Source organism: Notolabrus celidotus, chromosome 19, assembly GCF_009762535.1.
Source record: "Notolabrus celidotus isolate fNotCel1 chromosome 19, fNotCel1.pri, whole genome shotgun sequence".
NCBI classification, from domain to species: domain Eukaryota; kingdom Metazoa; phylum Chordata; class Actinopteri; order Labriformes; family Labridae; genus Notolabrus; species Notolabrus celidotus.
In genome coordinates, this window is record NC_048290.1 from 17,454,018 (window position 1) to 17,474,341 (window position 20,324).

Below are 20,324 nucleotides of genomic sequence, written 5' to 3' on the forward strand. Positions count from 1 at the left end.
TACAAACAAATCAATGCTGCTGTTGTAGCTGTAAGGAGGTAATTGTGCTTTAATTTGAACACCCCAAAGTGGGAAAAACTCTCCCCCAGCAGTCATTAATTATCCTGACAGGAAGCTGGGGCCACGCCCCCTTCTTACGTCACAGGAGGCGTGTGCTATAAACGCCTTCAGAACATAGACAGGCGCTCGCTGAGCTCTCCGGACTCTGATCTGTACAGGAACAAAAGTCTGGGAGGGGACGGAGAGAAAGGATCGTGAAGGAGAGGAGTTTGTGTCTCTGCTCGGGGGGTTTTTTGTGCTTCGTGGAGGTTTTGAAAGTTTCCTGCTGCCACGCGTAGATCTGACTTCATCTACAGGAGAGAGGAGCAGAGAGCCGCGAATCCAGAAAGTTGTCCTCCAAAGAGATCCAAGTTCACAGCAGGAAGGTGAGTTCTGTACCTGGCTTTATTAGGTTTCTGAAGTCAAACATACATTCTTATTCATGCGTTTTATCTCCTGGTTTGATGGATAACTTTAAATCTAGGGTGAACTTAAAGTCTACTTTGGTCTTTGTACACCTTAATACTGTAATAACATGTGTGCAGCTTCTCCAGAATGAAAATTTAGTGCTTTCTTTTATTCAATTTTTCACTTTATTCCATGCAAGCTGGATATTTTACTCTTTGCAAACTAGAGTTTTGGCTTAATGAGGCATGTAAAGTTGTAATCTTGTGTAGCCCAGTTCTTTTAAGTGTTCCACTCCTGTGTATTAAAAATTGCAGCAGCTGCAGACATTGATTAAAGTAAAAAGTGCAAGAAAGCAGTTTTTAAGGAATTGCTACAGAGCTGGAGAGATGCCTCTTTCTGCAAATCTTGTTTTATGGCGCCCAATTTATGTCAAATATCATCTCATATCATATCAGTGTTTGAGTGTAGGGAAGAAGATGGCAAAAGTTATTCCATCAAAGTCTACTTTGGTCTTTGTACACCTTGATAATGTAATAACATGTGTGCAGCTTCTCCAGAATGAGCATTTACTGCTTTGTTTTATTCAATATTTCATGTTATTCCATGCAAACTGAATATTTTACTCTTTGCAAACTAGAGTTTTTGGGATAAATGAGACATGTAAAGTTGTAATCTTGTGCAGCACAGTTATTCTAAGTTTTGTCAGAACTCCTGTGTATTACATTTTGCAGCAGCTACAGATTTGATTAAAGTAAAAAGTGCCAGAAAGCAGTTTTTAGGGAAGTTCTGCAGAGCTGGAGAGATGCCTCTTTTTGCAAATCTTGTTTTGTGGTGCCAAATATATGTTAAATATCATATCATATCATATCAGTGTTAGAGTTAAAGGAAGATGATGGAATGCAAAATGTATTCCCATCATGTATGAATCTTATCATAATCATAATATCTGTTAAAATTTGTGCAATATGTTTGTTTTTGCATCATCATGTAATCGAACATGCCACTTGTCTTGTAGGTTATTACTCTGTCTTAAATGTTTTTATCTCTCATGATTAAAAAGCCTCTGAACTTGTTTTCTCAGTGGACCTGTAGTCAAGTCAAAGAGCAGTAACAGTGAAATCTGCTGGTAGAAAAACGTTCTCTTCTCAAAGGAAGAGAGGGAGGAGATGAGTCTTAAACAGTGTTGTTCTAAAGAGGAGGCAGGTCTTATTTGAAGCTGCTGCAGGTGAGGAGAGAATACTCTGAGGGCTCCATCCCTCCTGGTTATCAGCCAAGTTAAACGCACTCCAGGAGCAGCTGACTGTCTGATTAAGACCACGATTTAATCAGGATTATTATGATCAATATTCAGGGTTATTCATTCATTTTACTGGACAGTATTTAACTGGTAATTAGTCATTTTTGAAAACATATACATCCTGCGTCTCATTTATTACCAGAGCAGAACCGAGACAAAAATCTGTCCTTGCATTTTTGGACGAGAAAGGTACCAAACATTTTGACAAATACTGCATCAAAGGTTTTTTAAATTATTTTTTAAAGTTATATTTCTAGTAGTTTTCACTTTTATTGAAAGGACAGCTGAAGAGAGAGAGGAAATATGTGGAGTAGAGAGCGAGGGAAGACATGCAGCAAATGGTCGAAGCCGGGAGTCAATCCTGTGACCGATGCAAAAAGGACTATAGCCTCTGCACATGGGGCGCACTTAAACAGCTTGATCAAATGTTTCAGGCGCCCCGAAGCTTCACTTTTATGAGACCTTTCACTTACTTTTGACACAGTTGAACAAAGGACGTTTTCATGTTGTGGTACCAAAAATGTGTATATCATCTGAATGTCCATATGTTTCATGACAGTCTTAAAAACAGGAAGTCTAAAACTAATAACTTTGTGTTTATATTTTATAGTGAGATGCACAAACAGCAGTCATTCGCTCGTTAGCAGCTTCACTGTCCGTGCTCACGCTCTCCTTCTGCTTTACTAACACACACCTTCTCCTCCAGCTCTCAGTTAGAGGCTGTTTACACGTAAATGTACTCAATAAAAAAACAGTAAACTACTGTTGCGTTTCCTTTACACGGGTGGCTTAAGATGCAAACTTAAAAAACCTTCCAGAGTGTAATCTTTTGATAACGCTTCCCCTCCTGTCACTGTGTGAACCAAGATACGTGGATCCTCTAAAAATGATGGCATCAACATTTGGTCATCAGTTATTTGATCGTGCGTTCGCTATCTTATTCTTGTTTTGTTTGTACTCACCGCCCTGTTGGAGACTCCTCTGAGCACAGGTGGTGTTCTCCATTACAAGGTACTGTATATTGCCAACCACTGGCCTGGTATCCAAACTCAAAAACATAATTTTTAATATTTTTCGCAAACCTGCGTGCACACAGATTGTTTTCAAAACATTGTCATATGAACACAGAATACTTTTTAAATGCAAAAGAGAGACTTTTATGTTTTTGATGGTTCTGTTCCCGTCTAAATAAGGCCGTAGATTTGGTTCTTTAAGATTTGTCAGATCATTGGGAACAAGCCTTGTCAACATGCAGATCAGATTTGTGGCAGACTTGATCAAATGTTCAGCTGGGGGGGATTGTCAACAGAGCAGACATGTACAAGTAAAGAGAGAAGAGAGGTGGGATGGGTGAGCAGATTAAAGTTGTTTGATAAAACAATATTATCAGTTGGAAAATAAACAGAGATAATACATAACCTCAAGTAAATCAAAAAGGGTAATGCATTTCTTAAAACGTCTGTAATCACCGTTCTTTAAATGAGGCAAGACAAAAGTGTTTATCTCGATTCATCGTGCAGCCTTCCTTGATGCTCCCACTGGAGTATGAACACCGAGAAGTTGAGCTAAGTAAGATGGTGCAAACCATTATGGGCTCTAAAAGTCATAAACAGAATTTAAAAACGGATCTTGTGAGGCCATAAAGAGAGAGGAGCTCAGGTGTGAAGTGTTCCCTCTGTTTCTCTGCTGTCGGGAGGCAAGCAGCAGATCTTTCCATGAGCTGGGGCGATGGAGAGATGACCGGTCTAAGCACAGATACAGAGAATCAGTAGGAGTCAGGAGTCCAGATGAAATGTTATAAATGCATGATGCATCAGGAGTGTTTGCTCTCTGTGTTGATTAAGAGAAGCACCACAGTGTCTCTTTCTGCAGAGGAGGAAACTGAATCTTCTCCATCAGAGCCGTTGTCCCCATCTGCTCGGTCCTCTCCAAGGCGCTGGACGCTGTGGTGTCTCTGCCGCCTGCAGTCATGCTTACTTAGTTAGAAGCTCCCCTCAGACGTGACTGAGCCGAGGTTATTTGGTAATTATCCCTCGGAAGTGTGTGTGTGTGTGTGTGTGTGTGTGTGTGTGTGTGTGTGTGTGCGTGTGTGTGTGTGGGTGTGTGTAGGATCCATGACTTAATTAGTGTATGAGAGAAGGAGGGAGGTAATAACTTCTGGAAAATGTCGGGCCCTTTGCCTAAATTTCTACATCTCAGTTTCTAACAGGCTGAAAATTAAGATGTAAATTAAAAACCGAGCCCGGCATGAATATTTCAGAGACGTGGCGGACGAGTGTCTGATGGCTGAGACCGATCAGTCCGGCCTTTAACGGACGCTTAAAGCTCACATTTTAAAATAAATCCTACAGTTAAAGTTTGAAAATGGAGGCAGGTTTATTTCGAGAGCACATTTCAACTTGAAGGAGATTTAAACGCCTCCACATGTCAGATTTAAAAGCTGATGGAGTGTGCACGATTTCAGAATCTGTTCCTCGCTTGTGTCCACCATTTTCACTGATCGTAAATCCAAGCAGCGAGACCATACACCCTACTTTTGATACTAAATTAGGTTTTACTTTCATCACACAGTCCTAGTGACTCCCGAGTGAGAGCTGGGGTTGTTAGCAGCATCAGTCAGTTGTGTTTACTTTGGGTTAAAAGAGGCAGTAATGGTTCTGTCGACCTGAAACAGCCTGCAATCCTTCAACGTGTCCAGGCTGCAGTTAAACTGTTTCTCTTCATTAGCTGCTGTTTTTATTGACTTCTGCATCAGTCGGGTTGTAACTAAGAAAGAAAACAAGAAGAAGTTGGTAACTGCTCTGTGTGAGGAGGGTTCAGGTTTCTAACAGAGACAGAACAATGAGGGTCGAACATACAACGTGCAAGAATCCGTGTCAGTGGAATGAGGCTTGTTCCATGTGGGAGCATGAGTATCATCTCAGGATGAGCCCAAAGTGAGCATTAGCGTTACTTTCATGCTGTCTCGTCAAAAAGATGAACACACAGATTGTAGAATGTTGCAAAATTTGAAATAACTCCTCGTAGGTACTGATTCTGACCATTTAACCTCCTCCCAAGAGCCTGGAGTCCCTGTGTTTGATCCCACTAAAGGTGCATTTGAACCAAAAGTACCAAGGAACTAAATGGCTGCTTTGTCGACTGCCACTGTATTCCTGCATCCATAAGTCCTGTGATGATTATGCAAATTAGGCCAAAGACCTACGGAAAAGTAGTCCAGGAGAGTTATTTGGTTAATGAAGTCACTTGCACACGCCTTAATCCAGTCTTTGCTGAACTTTAGTACGATATAAGTAGTCACAAATCATGTTGGCAGCAGGAAAGCTGGTTTAATTATGAATTATGGATTTCCTGTATCAGGACACAGGAAATCCTTCCTCTTGTGCCTCTACCTGTCTGGCCCTCTCTCCGCTCAGATGGTGACATTGTTTCAAGAAAAGACCAACCCTGAAAGCAGAGAGCATCCCCTCATATGGAAGCAAAGTCCTGTAGTTGCGTAGTTTTACTGATCAAGTAACATCAGGTTACACAGGATATTCTTGTGCATCTCCCTCTTTTGTGTACACACAGATACTGTTTTAATGTAAAGGATATTGTTATCAGGCCCTGCCCCCAAAAGTTCCTGGACCCTTGAGCAGGGACTTTTCAAGGGGAGTTCAACTACAACTGAGCTAAATTAAGACCCTGGTTCCTGCTATCGAAAGATTTACCACCGCTCTCTCTCTCTCTCTCTCTCTCTCTCTCTCTCTCTCTCTCTCTCTCTCTCTCTCTCTCTCTCTCTCTCTCTCTCTCTCTCTCTCTCTCTCTCTCTCTGAGACTGGAACAGAATTCATGTTTTCACTTTGCAGACGATGATTAAACGCAGGATTTACATTTTAATTGGATAAGAAATCAGAGATGTGTTGGGCAGATGTGTGGAAACGTCTTAAATCATCACAGGTGTTTGCAGGATGATTACATCGACTGCTTTTCTGAAATTGGTTTCACGTGTGGAACAGAATATTTAAGTTAAAGGATGTTTGAGGTTGTCTCTGTTAGCGTCCTTGCTGTGTTCACAAAAGGATTTTGGTTGAACATGGAGTGCTGAACGATTGGTTAAATGTGTAAGAATAAGACATCCAGATATTTTCTATGAACCAAGCGACCAGTTGTAAGGAATAACCAGTTTCAGAGCCGATCTTGAATAAAAGTGAACCACCAAAGGTCAGGCAAAGGCAGCAGCTGTTCTCACGCTGCTGTTTGATTCAGGCTGAAACGCCTCCACCTCCATCACACAGCGCTGGGAGCCGTGGTATTCACCACGCTCAGCCTGTTAATTGATTTCTCGGCTGGTGATGTGCCGCTCAGAGGAATCTGGCACTGAAGACAGGAAGTAGATCTGACAACAACAGCGAGGCACAGAGTGACATCAGACATCCTGTGCGCTCAGTGAAAAGTTTTAACCATGTTACGAAATAACCGCTTTGATTTCTAACTTTGATTTGTCACATCAGTGATGGTCTTATGATGAATTAGAGAGTGTGAATCAATCATTTGGAGGAACATTCAGTGACTGAGGTGACGTGTTTTTGTCCTGAGAGCGGGAAAAGGATGCCAGCAGTCTGAGGTCACAATCCTGGCTGGGTGAGGCTCTAACACTCATGGGAAATGAAGTGTAAAGTGAGTGATATTTAAAATACAAAGGGCCTAATTCATCCATGTCCTCTGAAGATAAATTGTGTCTTAAGAGAGCTCCAAGAAGATTTATGACCCTGTTCTGAAACTGCAGAATGACATGTCCTTGTAAGTTGGAGCCATAACAGACTTCTAGAAGTGAAGCCAATATATGAAGAGCTCCCTCTAGTGTCCAGCTGCAGTGTAGGTCATAAAGCCCACTTCTCCATGTTAACAGATTGGACATATGTCAAATGGTGCAATCAAATTAAATGGTTTCTGTCATTATAGTTAGTTCTTATCATGCTGATTTATGTCTCAGTGTTCATATTTCTGACTAGTTTACTTTGAATTAGTTATTGATGATATAAAAAGAGGGATAAAGCAGGATCAGTTTAGATCTGACTCTTCTTTAGAATGTTGGCTTTTCTCTTGGAATTCTGACATCAAGACAGAATTCTAGAATGTTGTCTTTGATCCTAAAGGTAGAATTCTAGAATGTTGTCTTTGATCCTAAAGGTAGAATTATAGAATGTTGTCTTCGATCTTAAAGGCAGAATTCTAGAATGTTGTCTTTTATCTTAAAGACAGAATTCTAGAATGTTGTCTTTGACCTTGAAGACCGAATTCTGAGGGTAAAAAAAGGTAGGACATGTTGACTCTGTTGGCCAATGAGGCTCCTGCAGCGCTGTGTGCACCGAGTTATCAGAGTAGAGGAGGAACGGTGAGAGGAAACGTATTAAACACTAACACAAGTGTCATTGAACGCACCATAACCGTGAGTGTCTGCTTCAAACCCACACAAGAATCTGTGCCGCCGTAGACTGGACTCACCTCTGACAGTATTTTGGCTTCACTAATGTACAATAGGTAGGAGAAGGAGGCTGGTCATCCACCAACATACATTAGATGGTTAGAGGCTTGTACCAGTTCCAATTCAACACAGGTACACACCCCTTCGATGCCCATAAAGAGCATGAGACCGCAGGGCTTTATGCACACATTAGCTCCCTCTTCAGGAGAATTTAAAGCTACAATGAGTGACATCATGATTCCAGTGGTTTGTATGATTTATAGTTTTCATCTTGAATTAGTTACTGGACTTCAAGTCATTCATAAATCATCTCATTCATGGATAATCCTCCTCTCATAGCAAGGTTTCGGTCCTTGTGCATGAGTGTGTTTGTGGTTTGAAGCAGCCTTGGACTCCTTAACACGATGTTCTTGTGGCTGATTAGAGCCAGGTGTCTCTGCAGAGCGAGGGTAGCGAGGGCGGCCCGCCTCGCTGCATAGACCAGCTGCTGCTGCGGGCTCACATAATCTGTGGGAAGGCCGCTCGTAAAGCTGAACAACATACCGGCGCTGAAACGAGACGCTCGGAGAGGACAAACACTGCTGCTGCTGCTCGTTTGGAAAATGAAACGTAGACCTGCAATTATTTTATGTTGTTGTTGGCGCTAATTATAAATCCTGGAAGCAGCTGAAGAGACTCTGTGCTGAGTCATTCATGCTGAGAGCACACACACACACACTCACACACACACACACACACACACACACACAGAGCGATGGTTGTACTAAAAAGCTGTATTATTCCCAGCTGTGCATGAAATCAGCTCGGTTCTGTAATGGAAAAACAAAGACTGGTACATGTTTCTGGATGGCAGCTATAGCAACTGCACTCACAATCATTTCAATTTGTCGTACAGTTTGAGTTCAGGTTCTCTGACGTTTGAAGAGATAAAGAGAAGAAGCTGAATGTACTGAAGCAGAAGGTTTGACCCTTCAACTGTCCTCTTACACGTTGTTTTTTAGATTATTTTTGTGGCTTTTTGCATTTAATTGATAGGAAAGCTTGAGGGAGACAGGAAGTGTAAGAGAAGAGAGAGTTGGGATGACATGCACCAAATACTGTCTGTACCAGGAATCAATCTTACAACCAGCATCCAGGACCGTAGCCTTTGTACATGGGCACCCCACTGATCATATTGTGTCTAATCACTCCTTCAGTCACTGTTTCCTACTCACTTTTTAAGAAGTCAAATTTAAAGAGCTCTAAAGTGAGCTTATAATGAACATTTTATTCACTTTTCATCTTATTATCTGTTTCTGTTCCTGTGAAAAATTGTAGATGTTTGAAATAGGGCCGGTGCAGCGCTGTTGGCCTAGCAGTTTAAGCGTGCACCCCATGTACACAACATGGGGTGCACGCTCGACGCTCGGCCTCGACCAGTTGCTGCAGGTCTTCCCCAGCTCTCTCCACCCCACATTTCCTGTCTCTCTTCAGCTGTCCTATCAATCTATTATTAAAGGTGAAAAGCACCCCAAAAATATAACTTAAAAAGATAAAGAAAGAAAGAAAAGTAAGGCAGTCAAATGAAAACATTTTGCAAGATTAATCGCTGAATTTATTAATTTATCGCGATTAATCGCATTTGTAATCGCAAGTCTAAAATTCTTTAACTTTAAATTATAGATGCACTCTTTTTTTTTGTAAATGTCCATATGCCTATTCATACTTTTTTTGTATATATATATATATTTTTTATTTTTTTTTTATTTTACTTTATTATATGGAAAGAAAAAATAAAATACAAATTTGATCACAAAAAAAACCTTTAAATTATAGAAGCAGTTTTTAAGTCCTTATTAATGCTCCTTTGAGGAACTTATAGTTTGTCTTGAATTTGGTGCCCCCTGTGGACATAGCGGTACCTTTATTTATTTCACTCTGGGTTATTCGAACACCTTGAAATGAATCAGTCATCAGAAATCTCTGCTATTAAAAATAAAAAAACAGGCTGTTTCAGTGAAATGCATTCAATCAACTGAAATGTTGTGATGTACAGTTTGTAGCTTTGATGCCTGATCATGTTTCTGGGCTTCGTGTGTCCTCTTCAGAAACAGGTGATGTGTCTAAGACTATGTCAATGTCCTTGTTTTACACAGTTTATGATTAATTATAGTTTCACCAAAACATGCCAAACTAACTTCTATATTCGAGGAGTCAGGATTAAGAACATGTTGCAGAAACATCGTCCTCTTTGTCCTGTCATAGAGCAGACAGATCCAAACCCTGCAGAGCTTCTTAGGGCCGTCTCACGGGACGAATACTCAAGATAAAATAAGACAGATCTGAAGCCCAAAAAAGGAGAGTGTTTGGTTTTGTCTGACACAGCACCAACTCTGTGATTGGAGTATGTGTGTTTCTATGGGGTTTTCACGTTCCCACACCCACACGTCTGAAAAGCCTGAAGCTTTTTTTATCAGGAAATCCAAAATAAAAATCTATTGGCTCTGATGCCAGGAGACAAACTAGGTAAGACAGGGCTGTTGTTTCTGACAGTCATACTTTGTTTTACGTTCCTTTAACAGTGATTGTAAAAGGCCCTGCATTAAACACAGACATGACTCTGTCGTGGAAGTCACTGCATTAAAAACAGACATGACTCTGTAGTGGAAGTCACTGCATTAAACACAGACATGACTCTGTAGTGGAAGTCACTTCATTAAAAACAGACATGTTCCTCAGGGGTCTGTTTTGGGCCCTATCCTGTTCTCATTGTATATGCTGCCCCTGGGATCTATTTTCCAGAAATATGGCATCTCATTTCATTGTTATGCTGATGATGTGCAAATTTATATGCCGTTCAGCTTAAAGAGGAATGGATCCCTGCAGTCCTTGTTCAACTGTTTGAAAGATGTAAAGTTATGGCTGAGCCTAAATTTTTTGCACCTTAATGAGGAAAAGACTGAGGTCATTGTATTTGGACAGCCCCAACAGTTCGATGGGAGCACTCTCGGCCCTCTCGCAGCAAATGTTCACTCCTCTGTAAAGAGCCTTGGAGTTCATTTTGACAGTGCCTTCAAATTTGGAAAACAAATCTCTTCTGTGGTTTAGTCCAGCTTCTTCCAGCTGAGACTCATAGCAAAGGTGAAGGCATATCTCCCTCCTAAGGATCTAGAGAGAGTTGTACATGCCTTTATTACGGCTAGGCTTGATTATTGTAATTCTTTGTATGTGGGCTTAGACATGGCACCTATTCAGAGCCTGCAGCTTGTACAAAATGCGGCTGCTCGCCTCCTGACTGGCAGGAAAAAGAGGGAGCACATCACACCTGTGCTGCGTGCTCTCCGCTGGCTCCCAGTCCGTCACATAATTAATTTTAAAGTTGCACTTTTGACGTACAAGGCCCTAAATGGATTGGCACCATCCTACTTGGCTGATCTTCTCCATGTCGACAACCTAACCCGAGCACTGAGGTCAACAAACCAGCTGCTCCTGGATGTGCCTAAAAGTCGCCTTAAAACCCTGGGAGACCGAGCCTTTGCAGCATTAATATCCTGATATGTTGTTGTTTATTTTTGTCTTCATGTAATTTTTACTTTTTACCTTGTAAAGCACTTTGGCCAACAATGGTTGTTTTTAAATGTGCTATATAAATAAAGTTGACTTGACTTGACATGACATGACTCTGTAGTGGAAATCACTGCATTAAAAGCAGACATGACTCTGTAGTGGAAGTCACTGCATTAAAAACAGACATGACTCTGTAGTAGAAGTCGCTGCATTAAACACTGACATGACTCTGTAGTGGAAGTCACTGCATTAAAAACAGACATGACTCTGTAGTGGAAGTCACTGCATTAAAAACAGACATGACTCTGTAGTGGAAGTCACTGCATTAAAAACAGACATGACTCTGTAGTGGAAGTCACTGCATTCAAAAATGTTTACAGGAACCGTTTGGATGTCTTCTGTTTACACCTGGAGGCCTCACTGGTCTCTCTGTCTCTGTGTCTTCAGTTAGCCATGGTGAACAGCAGGGTGGAGGCGCCCACCTTGGCGGTGATGGGTGGAGTCGGAGGGACACCGAGCAGGTCGTGTGCGGGATGTGGAGGTCGTATCATGGACCGTTTCCTGCTCTTCTCCATGGAGCGGTACTGGCACACGCGATGTCTGAAGTGCTCGTGCTGCCACGCTCAGCTGGGAGAATTCAGCAGCACTTGTTACAGCAAGGGCGGCATGATCCTCTGCAAGAACGACTACATCAGGTGAGACACCAGGGGATAGATACTCTATAAGATACTTCCACAGAGTCTCTTCAGAAATAAGGAGCTGGTCTGTCTTCAGAGTCTGCTACCTCGTGCTATTCATAGATGGTGTGCTGTTCAGTGTATGAGGCGGATCAGTCCAACACATACGGTGGTTTTGTGGTCGCCGTCATCTCCGGGGCAAACACAGATCTGGATGTGGAAAACCGCAGCTGAAGGTCTGCTGAGGAGAGCGGAGACACAGCAGACTTTGTATCATCATCCAGGAATAATACGGCAGCTTCTCAGGACTGCTCCCATGAGATAAATTAATCTAAATCTGAATTTATGGCGGAGTAAGTAGAAGTTAGCACTGTCTCCAAAAAGTCCCACATTTATAGCTCGAGTACAGCCGGCCAGTAATCCTGATGTTTGTTCAGGTGGAGTTCAGAATGCTCCTGATTATCTTTCATGTGGTGTTACTTTGAGGTTTTCTTGCAGCCTGTTGCATCAGCCTGTAAGCATTCAGCTTAAGACCCGTTCATTACAAGAACATCACAAGAACATCAGTTTCTGTTTCAGGTTCATACCGCTGAAGGAAGCCAGAGTGAAGCCTCTGTGGAACTGTTTACAGTGGAATTGAGACTCACCAGAAACAGATGAACGGGCTCTACCACATATATTTCTGTCAGACGATAGCCATTTAAGTTTGCTGCTCTCCAAACAAATGAAAATTAATGTTAAAGATATCTTCCATGTAGCTTCGATGTCTGATCATATAACAGCACGTTGATTCAGTCTGTATCTGTGGTTTGTCTTTCAGGCTGTTTGGACACAGTGGAGCCTGCAGCGCTTGTGGACAGTCGATACCTGCCAGTGAGATGGTGATGAGAGCGCAGGGTAACGTGTACCACCTGAAGGTGAGCGTCATTGAGTTACCGTATCAAAGATTATTTTACAGCTCAGCTCCGTTCGCTGATCTGACTCTGTTACTCTTTCTTCTTCTAGTGTTTTACGTGCGCGACCTGCAGGAACCGTCTGGTCCCTGGGGATCGTTTCCACTACGTCAACGGGACAATTTTCTGTGAGCACGACCGGCCGGGAGGAGGACTGCTCAGCGGACATCCAGCATCCCTGCAGGCCAACAGCATGATGTCGGACCAGAAGGTGAGAGGACAGTTGACGCTCGAGTTTCAGAGTTAGGCTGTTTGAGCTCTCTGTGTTGAATGGCATTCATTTGTCCATGTTCTTCGTGGAATGCCAAAGCCTGAGGCGGGGAGAGCACACCCACCCCCTCTCTTTCATGTGCATGCATGAAAAGCCAAGTTATGGAGAGCAGCAGCAAAGAAGCCCAGGGTACAGAACAGAGTGAGCATCAGTGACGATACATACAACACAGTTAAAGTCAGACACAGCAGAAAGGAGGAGCTGAAGAGGAGGAGGGATGGGAAGCGGTTTGCAGGGAGAGCAGCAAGAGAAGGCAGGCAGAGCACATTAATGCGCTCCGGGAAAAGTGCATCCAGAGTTCTTGTTTTTGTCCCTGACAGACGTAAAGTTCAGAGCCTTGTTGCACCAGCTCTGCAAACATTGTGTCTTAAGTTGGATTGTAAAGTCGTCACTAAACCAAAAGTTGAAACACGTTTTTTTGGTTGCACCATGCAGGGGTGAGGTTCGCAGAGATTTCGTCTTTGCTCCATTTGGCCGATCAGTGAAAAGCTTTTTTCTTCATTACAGTCCTGACAGTCTTTTCATTGACTCATGCATGTAAATTAAAACTAATGCACTTCTGTAAAAAGCTCAGTTTTTATCAGTAACACTTCCCTCTTCTCGTCGCTCTCTGCAGGTCTGCTGAGGATGACGACGATGGAAACCAAACGTGTGCCTTCTCCCCGTCCTCACTCCTCCGTCTCTTTCTCTTCCTCCGCCTTCGGCTGACTGACGGCCTCTCCGCTGTTGGACGACCAGCTGAGAGGAGTTAACCGTGGACGGGTCGAGCAGTCCGCCAGAAAGAGAAGGACACTGAAGACTGGTGGAATTTATTTATACAGATGACTCTTCTCTAAAGTTAACAACGGCGAGATTACTGACACAAACTGGTGCAGGTGATGGAGCCAAACTTGGATTTATTCTCATTATTTGATGCCAGCAAACGACATGGATAGGACATTCAATAAGAGGAGAACAGTTACAGCGATGTGACTCCCAAAATCACCAAACAGGATGAAGCAATTTCACCTGAGTCGTGACTTCAGCTTCTGGACGACTCCTTCAAACGCCAACAGGGAACTGAACGGACTCTTTGTGGAACATGCAGCGACATGTTCGTCTCTGTGTTGTTTTTTGACCACAGTGTGTTTAGGAAGTGCTGATAATTCTACAAGTTTAAGCAGTGCTTTGGTAGAAGTCCAGCTTCAACATCAGGAGATAGCAGCTCGGCGCTCTCTCTCCGTGCAGATGCCGCTCCGTTGTGTTTTTATTCTGCTGATGTTGGCTTCAGGCGTCATGAAAACTTTTTAGTGTTTGAAATTGTGTTTGGAAATAATCTGCCAGAAGAGATTTAGCAGCAGCTCCATGAACTGAACTTTCTAAGTGTTTAATGCAGTAACGATCAAGTTTTTTATGGAAGCCCAAAGCAGACATGCGTCCACGAATCTGATTTACTCTGCGCCCTTGTGAGAACCATCATCCATCGACATGCATGCATGCTTGGATTCATAGCTGGCTACCATTAACTCTTCTGACATCTCTTCTCCCTCATCAGATCATCATCCTTCACTTCAAGGAAACAAAGAAAGTAAATAAACCTCGTGGAGTGCTGGTGCTGTGTCTGTAGGCAAATTGGTCATGGGCTTTTAACATAACGTTACTTTACGTTACTGGTTCCCAAACTTGTTTTGCTGGGCTTTTTTTGGTAGATGCAAATATTTTCAAGCCCCTCCTCCCTTTAGCATACACATCAAACAAACGCACATCCTTTGCCAACGAATTCCTGTACACAGTCTGCAGAAAATACGGAATTGCAACCTCAGAGTGCAACATCCAACTTAAAAAACAACAAGACAAGCAACAGATCGTAACACATGAACACCTGTTTTTTCCAAATGTGTCATTAGCAGGCATTTGTGGATTTATAAGAGCTATAAAGTTTGGAGTAAATTCATTGTTTACCTGGAACTCTTTGGAGAAAGTTGGCCATGAATTGTTTGCGGTGCAAATCGTCTGCATTGTTTTTATTAAGCCTTACTGCACGCTCACAACTCCAGTTGCTCCTCCCCCCAAGTTTGGGAATCACTGCCGTAAGCGGAGTTTCCTGCTATGAGCTTCTGAGACGTTGTCTCCAAAGTGTCTTGTTCAAACACGTCCCTCACAGCGTGAAGTCTTCTCTTAGGAATACGGGAGGTTGGTGGATGGTGGGTGAGTCTAAGGAGGCAGGATAGGACGTCCAAATCAGTCTGTGAAAGCCTCAGTGTGATGTTTACAACATCATGGAGGACGAAGACAGTTTAAGAAAATATCAAAGCTATGAGTAAAGGGATGTGGGCCAAATTCCACCAGATCTGTGTCCAGTCCGTCTCCAATCCGTCACAGCACTGGATCTGATAGGTTTCTATTCTGGTCAATGTGTTAATTCCCACTGGATCCGCTCCGTTGTGTTCCAGCTGCATCTCTGATCCGGCAGGTCGGAGTCCTCCAGATCAGATGCACAAGACTTCTATTTTTGCTGGATGCCGGAACACGACGCATCAATCTCAACAGAGCAGATGGAGCGGGACAGGAAGTCAGGCACCAAAACAAAATGAAAACATCCGGTTAATGTTTTGAATAAAACACTCTGTGTTATCCCCAGATCGTATTTCACTTAACTACAACAACAAACCGTCATGATGAGTGGAGCCAGGCCTGGAGTCAACAGGTCAGAGGTTTTCAGAGGACCAGAAAGACAACATGGATGAAGAGAGGAGGAGGAGAATCCTTGATTCAGGAATTACCGTGGGAAAACCTTGGTCACATGACTCCAGTTGTCCAGCGGTCCTGCTCCGTGCTACGTTCTGAAAACGCAACCGGTGGGTGTTGGTGGACGAGAGAGCACAGAGCCGGACCAAAGCGGATTGGAGATGGATTGGACACAGATCTGGTGGAAGTCCCGTGTTAACCTCAGATGTTTTTATTCATCCTGTTGCATCTTGTTTCTCCAGTTTTGCACTAGCTCCATGTTGTAAACGCTCTGGCGTTGCTCAACCCGACTTCTTGCAGAAATATTAGCAGAGGGCTAAAGATAAAAGTCTGGAGAAATTTCAACTCTTACTGTTCACACGTGCAGCTCATCCGGAGTATGTTTAAGAAGTTTTGAACACTGTAAGTTTGGTTTGTGCTTTCACAACTCCTGGGATACGAGTCAGGTTACGTCAAGATCTCCATAAAATAATCAGAAACTTCTCGTCATCACAGGAAAACAGAATAAATAAAGTTGAAGGATGCATGTCTGCTTCAGGCTTTCATAGTTTTTGAGGTTTCAGCTCACCTGTTAATATTTGATGAACATGTAAAGAATTGGAGAATATGTTTTAAGATGCACTAATATTTTGTTGTGTTTTGTGCTCCAGCGTATGAACAAAGTTTTCTGTGTTGCTATTTGTGTTTTTTTCTAATGAAGTCTCTAAAGCGAGTCTGTCCTCAAAACGACTCAGCCGTTCAGCTGTGTCTTCATGTGATGAATGACTGATTGTGATTTGGCTGAAGCTCCAGTTAGCAGCAGAGTTAGCGTTAGCCGCTGCAGCCCGAGTGAGAGGTAAGAGACGCTCCTCTTCCCTCAGACAAACATGGCTGATTACCCACAGGAATGGGATTTCAAAGGCCCAAGCCGAGGCCATTACAGAAGCAATTAAAGCGGGATGCGCTGCAGGCCTGCATGGGCTTTAGCTGCACTCCAGTGCTGCAGCCTAATGAGGCCTAATCTGGTGAGCTGGTCTAATTAAAAGGGAGGGAGCCTTTTCCTGTGGGCACCAGGCAGCCAACGCTCTCTGCTCCCCGTAGCTGTCTGAGGAGGAAACACAAAAGTCAGAAAAAGAATTGTTCAAACCATAAAACGCTCCTTTATTCTCTGTCCTTTCAAATTAAAACATTTAACTCGACATTTTGAACATGTCTGCCACTCTCTGATCTCTGTGAGCTCTCCTCTGATTGCTTCCTGGCATGAACTCTGCTTTATTTTAATTAGCCTGTTTATTTTTTATATGTACGTTTGGCATGGAAACTCCAGGATCATCTGTTCCTCGCTAATTTTAGGATCACTCCTGTTCCATATTGTGCGTGTTGCTTTCCACGGAGCAGACTGAAGCACACATGAGTAGCCAGCTGTGACTCTTCAAATTAGCGGGGCCGGGAGAGCCGAGCAGCTCCTCTCGCAGGGTTAGTCCAATTAGCTTCACATTCACGGCAACAATGAGGCTTTTAATGGTCCTGTTTCAAAGTGCTCTTTCAGAACGTCGGCGGCTCAACGCATTCCTCTGCTTCCTCACTCATGACTCCAAAACCTGAGTCACACTAAGTTTCCAACCATTCCTCTCTAATGCTTCAGTCTGGCTGAGGCTTCACTCTGAGTACAGTATGAATCTAAGAAAGCACAGCTGCAGTCGCTCATGACCTCCTGAGGTTTTAGGACTTGAGCCTCCTTACCTGGAAATAAAGGATTCAAACCTACAGATGTGTGATTTCCACCTCTGCAGCCTGCACATTAAAGCACAAGTTTGGACTTAACTTCTTTCATTGAATTTCTACAACATGCAAACTTTGTTCCCAGCTTAGTGGGCTTCAAGTCAGAGTGAAGACATCAAAGCTTGGAGCAGGACACGCCAACTGCTCTGCTGTTTGTTGCAAAAACCAACACAAAGGTCTTCATTCTGTCCCAACACAAGAGGCCCAAAATAAAACAGTGGTTGCTTTTTATTTTTAACAACAACGTGTGGCTACAGTCGGTGTTTATTTGTTTGTTCGTGCCGACCACTTCACCTCAAACTGCGACAACAACAAAGGTCCGCCACTTAAAGATATGCACGAAAAGCAACAAAGTAAAAATAACACTCAGATTTTAACGTATCACTCACAGACATGCTGTTGAAACTGTTGCTGCAACTCTTCAACAGTTGCCTCCTCCTGATAGGGGTCAGATGTGTAGCATACTGGTGTAAGTTCTCCTGGAGGGCTCGCCAAGTTTGTTCTGGTCTCTTTCCACCTCTGCATTTGGCTGCACCTTGATTAAAGACAGTTGGGCATGTTGAAAACAGGACCTTTGAATTATTTGGCTGCATCTTTTCAACAGTTGCCTCGTCCTGATCCAGGTCAGATTCTGGATCAGATGGGTAGTGTACTGGCGTAAGTTCTCCTGGAGTGCTCGCCATGTTTGTTGTGGTGTTTTTCCGCTTCTGCATCTGTCCTTACCAGTCTGCAGCCTCCCTCCTCTGGAAACTTTAAAACAGCCAATCAGAGCAGTGCCTCATCATTGCAGCCCTGCCCACTCAGATCACTGCATAGATGATAAGGTTACAAACTGAGAGGCTGCAGATCCTGCTGAATTTGTGACTTTTTTTTTCAACTAAATGAAAACGTTAGAAAGCTAGGACGTGAAAAACAGATAGAAAAATTATGATAAAGGACATTTAGATTACGCAGCTACAACTCTTCAACAGTTTCCTCCTCCTGATGGGGTCAGATATGTAGCATACTGGTGTAAGTTCTCCTGGAGCGCTCTCCAAGTTTGTTCTGGTGTTTTTCCGCATCTGCATTCAAGCAGCCAATCAGCACAGCTCCTCATCATTACAGATCAAAAATGACATTATACCTTTTATAGGACTTTTACAAAGGGACTGAAAGACAATCTGCACAATTGAAATTGTGCTTTAATAAGAAAAGATAAAAATAGAATCATTCTGGTGCCAGAACACTTTAATCTGCTGTCTAAAATAACAAAACAGAACCACATATGTGTGAAATAAAAACAAAAGGTGTTTAATAAAGAAATCTGACACCTAGGGAGAGATACACCTGAAATATGAGCTCTGTTTTATACAATAGTCTGTACAAAAGGTATCAAAAATGCAGCCATTAGCCTAGTGATTGAGATGTGCACCCCATGTACAGAGGCTATAGTCCTCCATCTTCCCCACTTCCCGTCGCTTTTAAGCGGTCCGATCATTAAAAGCAAAATGCCCCTTTAAAAGGAGATATTAACACAAGATGCAGTGAATGGTGTCTAAACATGACTCTGACTGTCGCCTGCGCCCTCTGAAAACTCTGACTCTCCTCGGCTCGTATCTTTGCTCTCTCGCTAATTGCTTCTCGAGTTTGTGGGCTAATTAATGAAATGCAGATGAGGCTTGATTGGTTGGAGTGTGGGATCAAACCTGCACCATGGAGGGCGACAGGAGACCCCCCTCTCTGCTTATCAAGATATGGAGATAATTGCAATTAAAGTAATTTGCATGCGTTAATGAATTTGTCTTATGCTTGTCATGATCACAGACACGGAGTAAATAATTGATTTCTTATCAGCTCTGAGGCTTTGTCTCAATGTGTGAAGTCAACAAACTCAGAGCTGCTTCTTTATTTTCATCAGGAAGGAAGGAAATTCTTAGAATACTCTTAAAGTAACAACCTGAGCCTGCGAGGGACAAAACCAAGAACTGTTAGTGGACTCACTTTGATCCATTGAGGGTCATGTTGCAGACGTTACAGCCTGTTTTAGAGCTGCAGGATGAAGCTGATCTGCTGAAGGAATCCCAAACCTTATTGTTCCTGTAATATACACTGTATACTTACATGCTTAAAACATTTAGTGATGCTTTTTAAGCCATGCATTTCCATTAAAAACATGTTTACTATAAAGAAGCTCCTGTGATGCATAAAGTCCGCCAACATCATCAAACAAAGCTCTTATCACAGGATCGATGCAGATCTGCTGTCCTCAAACATGAGATCTTGAGAGTTGAAGGATGTTAGAGCTGATAAGGAGATATTCCTCTGTTAAGGCATTGAAAACATAGTGAGGAGCTCATGTATGGAGGCCTGGAAGTGCTGCAACCACTGATTTCTGCAGATTTAGAATTGAAGACAATCATAAAGGGAGGAAAGTGAGAAACGTGCAGCTTCTATCCTCATGTAGTCTAACGAACAACGAAATGTGGAGCCACATATCTCAAATTTTTGGCTTTGCATCATCAAAGCGCGTTTGATGTTGATGTATTTCTCATGCAGCTCATGTCCTCACTCTCAGGACGTTTCCAGCGTTGTATTTATTTTGCAGTTTTTGCATGTGTTTGCTGTTTTTGGGTCTGTGTTGCCAGTTTGCCCTTGAACGCCACCTTACACATCCTGCCGGTGTTTGGATGACAGATTAGAGCAGCTCTTTCCTTCAGCTCCTCTGATTTGAAATGGATCGGCTGTGAAGTGAAGAGCGAGGAACGTCTGCAGCGGGGATGTTTTTAGTGGTTGATGAGGGAGGGGGGGGATGGTTCATAATTTCATCCAATCAGAATAGTTTGAATAATTAAACTGATCAACTTAATTAGCTCAATTAAGTTGATTTGACCACGGAACATTGCCATATGGCGCAAGGAAACAAAAGAGGGGGGAACTAATTAAAAGTAAAATAATGAGGATTTTAATTAACTGGTTCCCCAGACGTCAGCGAGCGGGGCTGTGGAGTTGTAATTAAAAAGTCCTGTAGAGCTGGCAACACTCTCTCCCTCTCTGTTTTAATAACGGCGAGGGCTCCATCCATCTAATTAAATCTGTAAATGAATTAGCAACATTCAGGGTCCCTGCTTGAGTTTTACACCCCGAACCTCCCACAGCAGAGCTCCCAGAAAGTTCTCATGGAATAACAGAGAGGAAGAGA

The 20,324-nt window shown here is 42.8% G+C and overlaps 1 protein-coding gene across 1 annotated transcript; it reads left to right on the forward strand.

The window, feature by feature from the left end:
* The first annotated feature begins 143 nt into the window (after window positions 1–143).
* Window positions 144–18,469, forward strand: lmo4a (LIM domain only 4a). Its single transcript, XM_034710439.1, has 5 exons — window positions 144–425; window positions 11,205–11,452; window positions 12,255–12,351; window positions 12,440–12,598; window positions 13,275–18,469. The coding sequence occupies exons 2-5, from the start codon at window positions 11,211–11,213 to the stop codon at window positions 13,281–13,283; spliced, it is 507 nt and encodes a 168-aa protein (XP_034566330.1). The 5' UTR covers window positions 144–425; window positions 11,205–11,210; the 3' UTR covers window positions 13,284–18,469.
* The last annotated feature ends 1,855 nt before the right edge of the window (window positions 18,470–20,324 follow it).